At 32.7% G+C, this 15,604-nt stretch overlaps 1 protein-coding gene across 2 annotated transcripts in view; it reads left to right on the forward strand.

Annotated features, from left to right (window-relative positions):
- LOC139692900 (uncharacterized) overlaps positions 1 to 14,284 on the forward strand; it is a 32,983-nt gene extending 18,699 nt beyond the window's left edge. For both annotated transcript variants that reach the window (XM_071591220.1, XM_071591227.1), the window contains 3 exons: positions 8,184 to 8,423; positions 9,474 to 9,684; positions 10,883 to 14,284. In XM_071591220.1, coding sequence (XP_071447321.1) covers positions 8,184 to 8,423; positions 9,474 to 9,684; positions 10,883 to 11,855 — 1,424 coding nt within the window. In that variant the 3' untranslated portion in view covers positions 11,856 to 14,284. The remainder of the gene's footprint in view (positions 1 to 8,183; positions 8,424 to 9,473; positions 9,685 to 10,882) is intronic.
- Positions 14,285 to 15,604: the final 1,320 nt, after the last annotated feature.

Consider the following 15,604-nt stretch of genomic DNA (forward strand, 5'->3'; position numbering starts at 1 on the left):
GGAGTCCCACAAAATTGTTGCTGGATTAGCATTTTGTGTTAATTAAGAGCTTCCTGTTTAAAGGTGAAGTATATTTTAAAATTGTTTCAATAAAACTTTCATTACACCTAATACCTGTATGTATGTAACAAAATACCACTGAGTGCATTCTTATAATTTGCTGATCAAGAAGTGGCTATAGAAACTTGGTATGGTGATGTTATCTTACTTAGTTGCAATACAAAACTATTTCATTTTGAGGTGGCACTTCAGTTTTTAAAATAATGTGGTAAATGTGAAATAATTTTTATTCTATGCTATTTATTGAACAACATTTTGCATGTTGTCATGTTTAATATAATGAAATATGAAAATTTTTGAGCCATGTTGGAGCCATGCAGAAAATCAATGAAGCCTGAGATTGGTGTAGAAATTATCATTTGTAAGAAAGTTTTTTGAGGATTAAGTCTAAGAAGATAAGAGCTAAGTGGCCATTTAGGGGTGTACAAATGGGATAGGACAGAGGTTCTCAACTAGACAAGACAGATACTTCAAAAGAGAAGAATTAGACTTTCAGTGTGAGGAAGGTGGAATGCAGATTTGTAAACTAAAGATTTGCATTTTAGATAACCAGAGTTTTTTTATAAATCTCCCAAAATTGAAGGACATCAAGCTGAACCATTATGTAAACGTAACAGTTTCAGGTTTAACTTTGTGGAATTCCTTCATTATAAGGGTTAAAAGGAACTTAACACTTCCACAATAAAGATTTACTATTTCACGACCATTATTTTGATGATGCGCAGCATCAAAAACATGGTCGTGAAATATTAAATCTTTATTGTGGAAGTGTTAAGTTTCTTTTTACCCTCATAATGAACCATTATGTGTCAAAATAACATAAACTAATGCAGGTGAAACAGTTCACCTATCTTGTAAGCGTTTTCGACCGAGGTGATGGCAGTAGTATAGACCTGAGAAGAAGAATTAAGTTAGGTAAAGCAGCTTTCACAAGAAGGAAGGAGTCATGATAGAGACATTGAGTAAGGATGTTAAACATAGCAGTTTCAGGCTTAACTTTGTGGAATTCCTTCATGATGAGGGTAGAGAAAAAAACTTTGCACTTCCACATAAAGATTTATTACTTCACACATGACCATGGTTTCGATGATGCACAGCATTGTAGCTTGGTTTTGTACCGTGCAGAAACATGGTCGTTGAAGCAAGATGATAGACATAGATCGAGGCTTTTGAAATGTGGGTGTATAGAAGATTGGAAAGGAAAATGAAGAAGTACTAGGCATTATGGGGAGGAAAGAGGATTGTTGGGAGAAATCCCAAGAAGGCCAGAAAAGTTTTGACTATGATAAAGGGGAGAATGTTAGCCAAGCAAGGTATTGAAAGGAAATGGATAGGCATGCTGATTGAAATTGAGGTAGGTAGAAAGTATGTGGAATCGTAAAGGGTTTGAGTGGATATTGTCAGGTTGTGTCTTGTGAGCCTTGGATATGAAACAGTAATTAATGTGTCCTTTAAAACCTACCTTAATCACTAGACTGCATACAAAAATTGTGCCAATATGATTTTTTCTCATATTTGGAATTAATCTTTAATTTAAATAATCTTGAGAAGAGTGGAGTGACAATGAAAAGGGTGCACGCATTCAGCAGTTGAGCCACTGGGATAGAAAAAAGAAAGGAAAATGAATAATTGTTCACATTTTCTGATTGTTAGAGGTTTTTTAGATTGAAGATTTATCCTCAGAAGAGCTAGGCATGTTTTAGCAAAGGCCAATAGAATTTTGCACCAGGGTAATTGCAAATCCAGCCTCATTCACTTCCATGCCTTGGCATGGCATATTGGAGCAAATTACTAGTTGTTCTAGCATGGCTAATATGTCCAATCAATCTAAGAATATTTTCCTTAATATGCAATGGAGTATTTGCTGGTGGCAGTGCATAAAAAATGTTGTTTGGTAAGATTTATGGTGTGAAAGTTAGTTGTTGGTTTATTTATTTTTATTTGAGGTTTCAAATAGAGGCTTTATAATTGTTTGATATGTAAATTATCGATGATAACTTAAGTGCACATTGAAAATAGATGATAACTTTAATATATTTATAATTAAATATGTTGTTAGTACTAGAATTAATTACCCTTATACACTTCAGCATTTGGTTAACTGGTGCTGATTATTTATTTTGGTGTTTTTTATGCTATCATTCTAATTTAAGCTATTTTTTTGCGTGTTGAGTTTGCTTGAAATTCCTTTCATAATTGTTTTGTGATTAGCATATTTCCTTATTTTATTTTTGAAGAAGCCTATCTCTTAAGGTATGGTTTATAATATCTTCAACTTAAAGTGTAATTTATTCTTGTCTGCATCCTGTGATTTAATGAGAATCATTTATTGATAAATGATTTAAATAATGGTGTCTTATCAAAGCTTCCTTGATGGGACTGAAGATATAACCTAGTGGTTATAACTAGTAGTGCATCAATCCCACGTATTCAATTCCATTGTCAGTTCAGCTATTGGTATTAGTTGTGGTAATTCCAATGTATGGATAAGTTTAAAGCTGTAAATAGTTGTAAACAAACATCCCATAACATTCAAAGAAATTACCATCTCCTTAGAAGTTACTCTTATAATTTATGAGAAGTTTATTACTATTACAGTTTCATGTACAAACTTTTCAACTTCTTCAAGGTTCGAAAGTAAAAGATGATTGTACCTTATTTATAAATACAAATGTACCACAAGATTCATTTTTCAAGAGTTCACTTGCATAAGAGAACATATGGGTGAGAGAACCTTCATGTCATTTTTTTTTCTAAGGTGATGAACAAAATTAATAGTGTTAATTGGGGATTCCTCTACATTTTAGTGAGTTAGATAAATGAGAGATGATCATTGTATTACACTTTGTAACTTTTGCGGTCCGCATTACTTGTATTTTAGCCTTTAAATATTGTTTGATATTTTGCAGTCTTATGGAAAATTAAAACATTGCTAATAGTGCTATGAATTTCTTGTTTAGTTATCAGTGGTTGATATTGGCTTAAGTAATCTGGGCTCATTCGTGTACTGATAATCTTAGGCTGCAATATTATGAACATAATTATTTGTAACAACCAAATTACATTAGCCGAGCAATACATAATAAGCCAAAAAAATTATTTTTTTAATAATATGAAATTTCTTCTTGGGCTTTATATGAATACTTCCCTTTTGTTGGTATTGATTAACATGAAAGTGCTTGATTTGAAATTAGGATTTGAAAATTTGCTTAACAATAGGTTATTGAAATGGGGGTTTTTTAACTTTTTTCTGATTTGTCGGGTTTTGGGGGAATTTCTTAATAGATCATACTTTTTATGCATGGTAATATCATCCTAGAAAATTATGAATATTGAGTAAGAACCCAGAATCTAAGAAAATTCCTGGGAATAATGTAATAAATACCTATAAATAAGCTATAGATGCTTTGAATCTATGCAGCTGATATGTTTTAAGATGTAAAAATACTTTTTTCATCGAATGTTGCAATCATCTGCCTTAACCATGTTCATAGTTCATGTTCATAGTTCTGGGGGGAATCAGTTCTGGACATTTCCAGCTCAAGTTTCCACCATTGCTAGATGTGTAGTTACATTCATTTACACTTTCAATGAGGGTGTATGTGAACGTATTGAAGTCAGGAAGTGTTTTGAATCTTGCTTCATTCCTTCATTTCTGAAACCTTTACAAAATATTTTGTATGGCTTTGCATTATAGTGTAATATATACACCAGTACACTATGCATCATGAAGCATTTGATGAGTTTTGGGTGGAAAATATTTCATAATTGACTAAAGTAACATAATTGTGTCTATGTATGGTATGGTTTACCTATATTTTTAGCAATTAACTATAATTTTCATAATTTTTGTATTCTGTTGTTGTTTTGGGATGTCTGTATGCACATGAGCTCTCGTACTAATACCAGTTTTAAACTATTCTATTCCTCCCTCTAATGTAGCATTCCTCCTTTTTTAAAATATCTCTTCATTTTAGTACCCTGTATCCCTTTCATCCTCTTTCTGCCGATAGATTCCATGAAAAACAGCTTTGACATCTCACAACCTATCTACCTAATGCATAGTTTCATTTGTCTTTTTCTCTTAGTAGTTTCTTTATCCTATCTTTTGGTGTATATTTTTATAGCCTTCAATCAATATTTTATACCCTTATTTCCTGTATTCGAACGTGCCCATTTAAGTTAAATTTTTTCTCTAGTTATTCTAACTACCTAACTGATTACTGTTGCTGTTCACATCTCATACACTCCTCCATTATGTGGGCTTTGTTTCTGCAAATCTCTGATTTATCCTACTCATGACAACCACATGCAAAGTGATAGTGTGTCAGTTATAGAAAGGGGATAAAAATTGCATGGAATTACTTGATATCACATGGTAATCTTCCAAATTGAACATGACAAGTCACTTTTGCATATATGTAAACTAACCAAACATATGTGAGTTAAAGTTTATTCCCCAAATGGGAAAAAATGAAACTCCATTTTAGGTTATCAAAGTTTTTGCAAATAAGAGAGTAAAATTGGATGAGGGAAGGATTAGCAAATTCTGGCTTCTTACTTTGTGGAAATAAAGGAAGAAAGAGGAATATGCAGATTATATAAACAATTGGGTGCTATAATTGACAATGTGTGATGAATCAGTTGTAATTATGTTATATTGCTAACATTCTATATATAGGTAGAAAGGTATAGACAGGGAAGATGGTTTACTTGCAGAAATAATGTGGAAAATGTATAGGAAAAAACTACCTATAGTATTGGGGAAATATGGCTCTTTGGTGGATTAAATGAAAGATTAAAGTGATATAGGTAGAGGTCCAACCTTGGAAAAAGAAAGTCCATATAACAAACTGTAGAACTTTGTTTGAGAAATGATTTAATTCTACCATTCTTGATTCAAATGCCCATATAGGAATAGATTTTGACTGGAAATGTCTCAAGTTGCGGGTGAAATGAAACATTGATTAAGTTTCTTCACCTTGTTTTACTTTCTTGCTAGGTCTCTTCAAATCCCTAATCCATGTGTACCTCAGCTTAATCACCCTTAGTTTAGTTCAAGACCCTGATGTGTGATGACACTCACAGGAGAATTTAGTTGATTTTGTGCTTCAACTCCAGAACTAATTGACAATACCGAGAATAAAATTTATTAATGCATGAGAAACTTAGTATCATGTTAAGATGTGTGAAAAGACCTCTATGAAGAGTTTTAAGCTAGTGGTTTCATGAAAAATCAAAAATTTATTGTCATTCTTTATCTTGTTCAAAGTATAAAAATTCCATTTTAATTAATCTCAAATGAATTATGATTTCATTGGAGTGAAATAATTTGGATATATTGAATAGGTACAAATTATTTCCTGTAAAAGTCTTGAATAAATTTATTTTAGAAATAGATGCAGTCTAATGAGATATTCATAATTGAGCAGCAAATTATAAAAATGGCGATTAAAAATTTAGCTGTTTCTCGGGTATAATATTGAAATAAGTTAGTTGACATATATTATTTTAGATTTTTGGGCATCACTTTTTTAATGTGTCGGAATGAAGGTAGTAACTTTGTGATTCCTTACACACTTCAAAATACCACACCTGCGAGGTTTTATGAAAATTATAAATGGAATTACAAAGTTACTTCCTTCATTTCAATATGTTATATAAATTTCCATCAAGTAACGTCTGAGACAACAAACTTTTATAAAGATTGGGAGAGTCACAATACAGTCTTCAAGACTGCCAATTTGGAAACAATGTGAATATGCAGTGCATGAGTTTACCTTAAAAAGCCTTCCACAAATCAGATGAACTCACAAAGATGTTGCCCTTATGTGACTGAAATTGAGTTTGTTTTCATCAATTCTTTGCATACCAAAAGTTATATGGTACATGAAGATTTGGAAACCTTGAGTTAATTCTTATATTTTGTTCGTTGCTCATTAGAGTATGATGAAATTAGTTGGTGGAATCATGAATAATCATAGAAATTCATATTTTTATTGTTTAAGTATGTTTGCGAATATATAGAACATCATGACCATACCTTAGTGTGATAGAACTATGAAATGGTTTGATATTGAAAGAAGTTAGTGTATGATCCTTGATAAAAAAAAACACAAAAAAGTTTGTTCCCTATTTAGTGGCTCAAAATGCTTCTTTCTTCAAAACACAGCTTACTAAGTGTTCTTGGAATAATCACAATTACCCTATGCCACAAATGTGTTAATACATCTTACCATTTTAAAATTTTGATTGTAATCCAACTGATGCAAATGCCAAACAAATTGTAACTACAATCAATTTCCGCTTAGATAACCACTGTCATTTATATTTAAGTATGAAAACTATATCCCATTTACCTTGCACGTTAACTTGCTTGTTTCTTACCAGATTCATATGGGGAAATCTTATTTGCTGAAGATTTTGATTTTTTCAGTGAAGATTTTTCTTCATTTTAATTCATCATTATTGTTAAATAGCATGTTTAAAGTTAGTCACTTTTTAATGTATTACTTGTAGAAATGCTTTGCGAATGAATATTATTCTTAAATTTACAATGGGCCATAATTAAAAAGTAAATTTCATAGAAAATCTCATGTACCCTAGTGTAATTTTTGCCTTTATTACTCAGTATTTGTGTTATCTGTTTTTTTACCCTCCTAAATATTTTGCACTTGAAGACTGAAAGGGAGGACTCCACTGTGAGAAAAAGATAAGGGAATAGTTCTGTAATTTTGTTTGAAATGAAAGAAGGCCTTGTTGAACTACATAATTTGTTAATTTTTAGAAAGTGTTTAATTTATAGTATTATGCATTCTTAATTTTTCAAAGCTATTGCTTTGGGAACTGCTTGCATTTTTCCTTAAAATTGAGGAGTTAAAGTCAAATAATAAAAGCCCATTAAAAGGATAAGCGTGAAAACATGCAAAATATCTGCGTGGAGTATTTTAAAGGAATACCAGAAGCAGTTGTGGCTATTGCCATGCTTCAAATATGCCATATATTCTGTTTTTAATTACTATGGACTTGAGTGCTCCAGTAAGTCATACTGCAGGCATGATACATAGCAGCCCCATATTGTATGAATATGTGACAGGTTTTAAAGAAGTTGGTAGTATATAGAGTCATTTTCTTCTGACCTACGAGTTCTTTGTTGTTTATTATCATTTTGTGAGCAAATGCCGACCGCCATTCAATGACCATCAAGTACTAAGTGATCCACAAATGGTAATTAAATTGGTGATATGTATATGTACAAAAGAAGAAAATGAATTTCCCTGCTACAATAATTATATCTCTATTGCTCAATTGATGCTTTTTTGTAGTCAGATAAGTAGAAAGGTGTTATATTATGCTTTTATTGTTTCTGAGTAGACAAATAGTTCTTGTTTAAAGTATTCATTTAACCCATGTGTCTAAATTATATTTTTCTTATACTGGTTTGGTTGTTATTGAACAGTACATGCTCATATCCAATGATCAAGTTGTTATGAAATCTTTGTTTTCACTCTCTTCACTATTTGTCTAGGAGAGCATGCAGAGATAAGCAAAGCAACTTGAAATGGACAGGAGTTGTTACTGAAAAGAATGTCCTGTAGTTTTAAATGTTCAAGATAAGAAGATCAGAAGCAAACGTGATGACTATCTGAGGGAAACTTGTAGCATTCAAATTTATGTGTCACCTTAGAAAGGAGTAAAATTTACTTCCTTTGTTTTATTTTTAATATTATCCTAATATAAGGGTTTTAATTTTACCTTGGTTGTGAAAGGAATTTTTCTCAATTCAGTAAATTGATCAATTTGAATTAGGCAGGAAAATATTTAAGGACTTCTGAGACTCAGAGGTAATTGGAATTGTGAAATGTAAGTTAAATTATTTTGTAAAAGAAGTTTAAACATACTCTTTTTTTGCCTGTAAAAGAAAATTATTAATTATTTCTGATAAAACTTTTAAATCTTTATTCATGATTGTGAAAGTATAAATTTCAGCTTTGGAATGATAGCATATTACATTTCTCCTAACTTAGTTTTTGTTGGTGAAGTACATGTCTGTTTTGGTACAAATTTGGCAGTTAATAAAAAATTTAATGGTTTACTGATATTAATTTTTTATTGAAAAACAGATGTGGAGGATGTGAAGTTTGTTATAAACTTTGACTACCCATCTTGCTCTGAAGACTACATTCACCGCATTGGACGTACGGGAAGGTCTCAGCGCACAGGAACGGCATATGCATTTTTCACTCCTGGAAATGCTAGACAAGCATCTGATCTCATAGCAGTGTTGAGGGAAGCTAACCAAGTTGTGAACCCTCACCTGTTTGAGATGGCTGATATGGCACGCTCTTCATTTGGTGGTCGCAGTAAGTGCTCAATCACTGAAATGCTACTATCAAATGTCATCATTATGCAAAATAATAATGATATGTATGTATATGATGATAGTTACAGAAGTGATAAATGAACTCTAGAAAATAAGGGTTTATATCAGTTTACATGGAAAAATGTAGAAAACAGTGAAGCTTTCACTTTCTTTCTATATTATTGGGGATGTCAGGTTGTTCCAGGTAATAGTAATTGTTGATCCATCAGTACTGGGGATCATTCAAGGAGATCATTTTTATATCTTCATAATTATATATGGATGCATTTTTTATCTCTTGGCTGCTATTGTTGAGTGGCTACTTAATCAGCAAAATTGGGGGAAAAAGTCTGGAATTACTCTTTTATATCTTCAGAATTTTGGTAAAACATTGGGGAAGTAGTCAAAATAAAAAAGTACAAATTTGGCTTGAAAATTCAGGATATAGTGTAGGAATAGGGGATTCCTGTTGAGAATGATAATAGATTAATACTATCTGCTTTTCATGCCTCTATTGCCATTTAAAGTACCAAATAGTTTAGGTAGAAATAGCATGGAAGGAAACTTGGGGAAAATATGAATTTTGATTAGGAAATCTTGAAAAAGTCATTTCATAGATATTCAATTCTGGTTGCCTTTTAGCAACTGCTGATTTCAAATCATATTTCAGATTCATTCTCTATTTTAATGAGTTGACCCAAGAATTGTCATTATTAAATCCATACTCATCATGACATTCAATAGGGTAGGAAAAATAAAAAAAAGTCTAAGTTTTTCCAGAGGATTTAATTTATTTGCACTAATATCTCCATGCTGCACTCGCCTTTCAAACTTATTTTATTTCTGTCACATTTGAACTTGTTTCTTACCTGCTAATATACTCCTGACACAATTTTCCCTTGATTCTCTTCAACTACATTCATCTATATGTTTAAATGAAGAGAAATTAGAACAGAATTTTAGTTACTTTTGATTCTCCTTGCTTGGTAAAAGAATTTAACCCCAATGCTGTTGGCCCATGCTAAATTAATTTTAAAATTAAATTATGTAGGTCGCAACAGGTGGGGAGCAGGAAGTGGAGGCCGTATGGGAACTCTAGGGAGGGATCGTGACAGGGAGAGGCGAGGCGGTGCTGGTGGAAGAGATCGCTTCTCATCTTTCGGCAATCGTGACTCTGGCAACAGTGCTAACTTTCAACCATTGGCTACAAATCCGTCATCAACTGGTGCTGCATTGCTGGCGGGAAGGGGTGGAGGATCAAAGTAAGAATTTTTTATTTATTTATTGTACCGCAACACTGGCAAAATGTAATCGCCATTGTGGGCATATGGACGCCCAGAGTTGCTAATAATTCTTACTATAATCACCCCTTGTGAAATGAAAATATGTGAGTTTGGTGTGGAGAGGACTCTAAGGGCTGCTATGGTATGGATAATTTACTTGAAAATGTTTATTATTTTTAATGAATTTTCTATGCCTAAATAAATTAAATAAATATTTGGTGTCTTGAGAGTTTATATGAGGCTTTTATATCACAATGTCATTGCTAAAATTGCTGGAAAATTTCAAGTCCTTGCTGAAGAACCCTAAGTGGTGTGCCAAGTGGGTAATTGTCCTATCTTCTGCCATTATTTCCTAGAAGTATGTTGAGAATTGTTTTAGCCAAAGAAAAGTTAAAAATTAGTAAATTCTCTGCTCTAGGTGTCAACTACCATATAAGATAAATCAGATTTGTAAAATGTCAGAATATTTTCATGGACCTCAAGACATATTTTTTTCCCTTGGCATATCAAATTTAAGTTATTTAATAAAAAATACTTTCCCTCTTCTAATTATATAGACAGTAATTAATGTTGTTATGTAAAAACTGCCACTCCCTTCATCCACCCAGGTTTTGTTATTGTGTATACTAAAGGAGATATGAGATCCCAAATGAAGTGGTGGTGGAAGAAACTTCTTCCTTCAACTACTCGAGTAATGATTGGGATAATAATTGAGATGGTGTGATCAAATCCGTTGGTCCAAACATCGGAGGAGTCTCAAATTGGACTGGTGTAATTGAAATGAAATAAAATTATTGTAAAATTGTATCATGTTCTCTTGAGTTTGAATTTCATAGTTTAGTGGTTCAGGAATTGAATCACCCTATGTAGTCCAAGGATAAACTTACATAGACGTGTGTAGAAATTGAGGATTTCTTTATTCAAAATTATGATGAATAAGTATTAAAAATTGCAAGATTCACATTTAATTATTTCATATAATTGTTTACCTATGTAAAGTAGGTTTAGGTGCAATTTAATCTGATCAATTGTGCATCCTTTTTAATTCTAACATTTCTTATATTACATTTCTACATTTACATTAAGGCTCTCAAAAAATGATCAGAGATGTAAACTCTAGATTCTGGATATGCTTTGACTCAGTATATCCCAATCACACACTCTTTGCTCTTTACAGGGGTAGTATCTCATCAAACAATCAAGTTGGCCGAATGCTGTCAAACTATGGATATGGTCATCAGCAGCATCAGGATCACATGCAGCAGCAACAGCCAAACCAGAACCCACGTCATCAAAATTCAAACTCTACTCAGCAGTATCCGACACCATTGCATGTATCCAAACATACCCCAAGTCATACCCCTAATCATACCCAAAATCATACTCCCAGTCATACTCCAAATCATCAAGGACATCACCACAGCCAACAGCATTCTACCAGTCAACAGCATTCTACGAATCAGCCGCAGTCTACAACTCAACAGCATACTACCAATCAACAATTTTTGCATCCTCCCCCTAAGCACCAGCAGAACCACCATAGCAGTCAGCATTCTCAGAATCAGAACCATACTCAAAACCAATTTAATCATCAGAGTCAGCCTCCTCATCAGAATAATCATCAAAACCATCACCAAAGTCAGTCTCACCATCAAAATCCACCCCATCAGTCTCTGGGTCATCAAAGTCAGTCTCACCATCAACACCAGCCTCATCATCAGAATCAGCCTCATCACCAAAGTCAACCACACCAACAAAATCAATCTCATCATCAAAACCAGATGCACCACCAGAGCCAGCCTCTTCTCCAGAATCATCAGCCAAACCATCACAGCCAACCCCCTCACCAAGCCCATCAGAATCATGTTGCACAGTTCCAACCAAATCAGCCTCCTCCACAATTTCAGCAGAATCATATTCGAAGCCATTCCATTCCGAATTCAGGAAGCCAGCATGTTGGAGCAAATTATCAAGGCGGAGCAGCAGCACCTCAAACAAGCAACACAGCTGCAACCAATGCTTCTATTGCTGCATCATACTTTGCATCTCCACCTCCCCCACCTCCACCAGAGCCTGCACCTACATCCCAGCCATCATACTATAAAAATACACAGGGTGCAATTGGTAATGGCTATGCTTACAAGCGATAAGGATAAGTTTGCTTAGGACCAAAGATTAGTAGTTATTTTGGACATGTTGCAATGCATTATTGTCGAGGTAATTGTATCATGTTTGGAGTGCTGTGGTGAATATTAATAAGTCTTTCTTTAATGTGTGTGTAATATTTCATAGAACTTTCAATTTCTAATTGCTGGCAAACTTGTTTCAGACTCTATTCCTAATTGCTGGCTTGATCAAGATTTCACGTAAATTGAGGACTAATTGTAATGGAGGTGTAAGGTGTAATGTTTTAGGAAAATTTGGGTTTGTGGTGGTATCACAGTTTTGAAATAATAACTTAAACCTAAAATTTGGTAGCTTTGTGTTTTCATTTAAAAGTTCCTGCAATGGTTCTGCAGGATATGGTTATTTAATGTTCCCAATGCAGATTCATTAATGTAAAATCATTAACTAGACAGTAAGCAAATTTGTGTAGTTATCAGTTTGCCATTTCTGGAGAAATGGAATTTTGTACCTTTTTTTACCTTTGTTTTCTTGTGCTGGCATTTTAATTTCCCTGTTCAGAAGTGGCTTAATAAGAATTCATGAGAAGAAACTGCAGTATTTGGAAAAATCAAGGTAAACTTTCAAAGTTCATCCGAGTCAATTCTCTGAAAGAAAGAAGTTAGTCTGTGATCATGCGGACATTGTGAGCCAGTCACCCTTCAGCAGATTGACATTTTCATTTATCTTGCAGTTGGAAAATGAACTGTGGAAGGGTATGTTGTAATACCAAAATACTGGTATGTGATGAGGTCAGAGTTGCTGTTAGGTAGTGCACCTTATCTTAAAATGACTAATGTCCTTACTATTTTTCTATTAATAGAATTAGGAAGACCAAATTGCAAATGATTAGGAAAAATTCATTTATTCCAAATTGTTACTGGTCAATTTGTGATCTTCTTCTATAATATTAATTTAATTTGTTCCGATATATTTCTTCAATTGTCATGAAAAAAATACATATATACTCATATAAATATATCACATGTAGCTGTATGGTTTTGTTGTGGACTGAGCATATTTCATTAAAATCAATTATTTTGATGCACTTAATTTTCATGGAGTTTATTTTATTTGAATGTACATTATGTGTATCATATCTTATTGATGGACTGAATGTCACCAGTTTTATAGATAAAATTATTTATTTCATTACTATTGAGCAGTACAAGGGTCATATTTGTTTGGTTACTTTGGTGAAAATTACTTTCTATCTTCAGTGTTGCTAAGTTCATGTTGACGTTGATGTGAAGACGTTTCAATTAAGTGTCTGGCTGACCATCTTGAGCAAATATAGATGAAATTGTGATTTTATAATAATATATCTATTCTATCCTTTGTTTTGGCAAGGACCAGAACTGTTGTTCCACCTTTGCATCGTGCACTGTGTTATTATTTATGGCATTAGTAATGAACCAGAATCTGGGTCCAGTCACAACTCCTTAATTGATGTTGTTCAGTATCCCTTTTCATTTAAAAATAAATTTTGTTTTACAATTGACAAATTGTCTTGTCATTAATTTTGTATTTTCTCATTCCCACTGAAGTAATATAATCAAATGATGTTGGAAACTTTTTTGAGTTTTAATGTTAGAAACAGTTGAATATGCAGTTAAAGTATTTATTTTTAAAATAATGAATAGCAGTGAATGAATAAATGAAACATCTTTATGTTGAATACATATTTATGATCAACATATTACAAGAAAAATGAAATGTAGTTGGCACAGTGTAAATGAAGTTCAATTTGAAGGAAAAGCTGGTGAAAGTATTTCTAGGGCACATTGTTTTAAATTTATGTAGCCTTAGAGGTGGTTTGTTTCTTGTCATAGCATCATTTTTCTGAGGGCCTTGTGAAAACATTAAAAGTAGCACCATATGAAACTACTATTGCAGAAATAATTGAAGCAGAGTTTCGCTCTTGAAATCATATTGTTGATCATTGTAATTTTTCTTGATTTAGAAAAGCTAGCAAAGGAGTTAGGAGTGAAGAATTAAATTGTACCAATTGGTATTATAGAAATAAATTATTTACAGTGAATATCAGTGAATATTTTTTCATGTTTATCTATTTACATCTTAATAATTTAATTATCGATTGTTTTTTAGAATAGTAACATGGCAATAGTTAAATGGAATTTGAAATTTAGTTTTGTGTGATGGGAGCTCTTATTTCTATGGTATGTTAATTGAAGTGTTTTCCTCCTATGTGAATTGTGATGACAATTTATGGAAATCTAAAATTACCTGTTGTGTTTATTGCAAATTGCATATGTGGTTCCTCATATTTTGCTTGTTACACAATATAAAAATGCCACTGTTATTCATTCATTTTTTTATATCACCCCAAGGTGGATGTTCTTTTATGTAGTAAAAGATTTTGGCAAGAAAGTAATAAATTTTAAAATCAAAAGCATTTTATTGTTATATAATGCAACAATTTGAGATATTTTTGCGAGGCAATTTTTTAAATATCTATTGATACAGAAAATTATAGCTTAGCAGGTTCCATTTTGATGGATTTGCATAGCCCATCAAAAATCCATACTAAATTTTGGGAGGCTGTGACAGATGGAATTAAGATGAAAACAGGAGACTTGTCTGACCATTGGTATTAATCCCAAAGCAACATTGCATTAAAAGTAAAGGACCATTTGTTTAACTTCACTTGCAGCGAAGTGGGTACTATGAAATCAACCAAAGAGTGGAAAGGGAATGTTAACTTAGAAAATATGTTGTGTTAAACCAGGTGTAAGCATGTGTGATACTGTCACAGTAATGAAATAACTAATAATAATACTGTATTCAGCCAAGGCACAGTGCACTGTAATAATACTGGCAAGTGTGTAGGGCATGCCAAGTATGAAGTTAATAAAAACAGTAAATAATATAAATTTGGCCTAAAGTATTCTTTGACACTATGAAAACACTTGTCATTAAGGATAATCCTGGGCCTTTTAAACTGGTATATCTTATTTTTTTAATACCTACTGGAAAGGTTATGTATAATTCTACGTACACAGACTGGACCATTTGGAATCAAGGGTACAAGAATGTACTGTGATGGAATGCATATTTTGACAAAGATGTATTTGCATTTATGCTTCATGGAGTTTTTGAAGGTATTCTTCAGTGCATATTCCTCAAAAATATTGAGTATGTTGCTGAAGATTGTAGTGGATTAGAAGTCTTAAGAGACAATGAAAACCAATATTTGACTACGATTGCATTAGTTAAGTTATCAGGAAAAGAGTCAGGATGGGCAGGGGAATAATAGGGTTGCTAAATCTCACAGATGCTTTTAAAGTGGAGTTGTGATGCACTTGAGAGGTAATGGTACTATGACAGGCATGAAGTTATTGGGGCTGGATATAATGATAAGACTGGAAGCTGCTCAAGGTTCGTGGATAGTTAAGATTTTTGGAAAATCAGCATAGGAAGTTCAATATTTGAGGTACGGCATGAATATTAATTATAAGAAACGAAAGTAATGAGATTCTGAGGAAATAGAAGGATGAGTTGAACATCTTAGGAGGAGGCAAAAATAGAATGTAGCTCAATTCATTTATTTGGATATGCTGTAGACGGAAATAAACGTTTAAGTTGGAGAAATAGCAAAATGTTATTATTGAAAAAATGGTGAGAGTTTATAAGAACCTGAAAAAAGATGTAAAGAAATTTTTACGCGGAACGTAGTGCCCCATGATTCTGAAACTTTTTCAATTGGACATAAACT

This window comes from Hetaerina americana, unplaced genomic scaffold, assembly GCF_022747635.1.
Source record: "Hetaerina americana unplaced genomic scaffold, ioHetAmer1.1.p SCAF_1, whole genome shotgun sequence".
Taxonomy (NCBI): domain Eukaryota; kingdom Metazoa; phylum Arthropoda; class Insecta; order Odonata; family Calopterygidae; genus Hetaerina; species Hetaerina americana.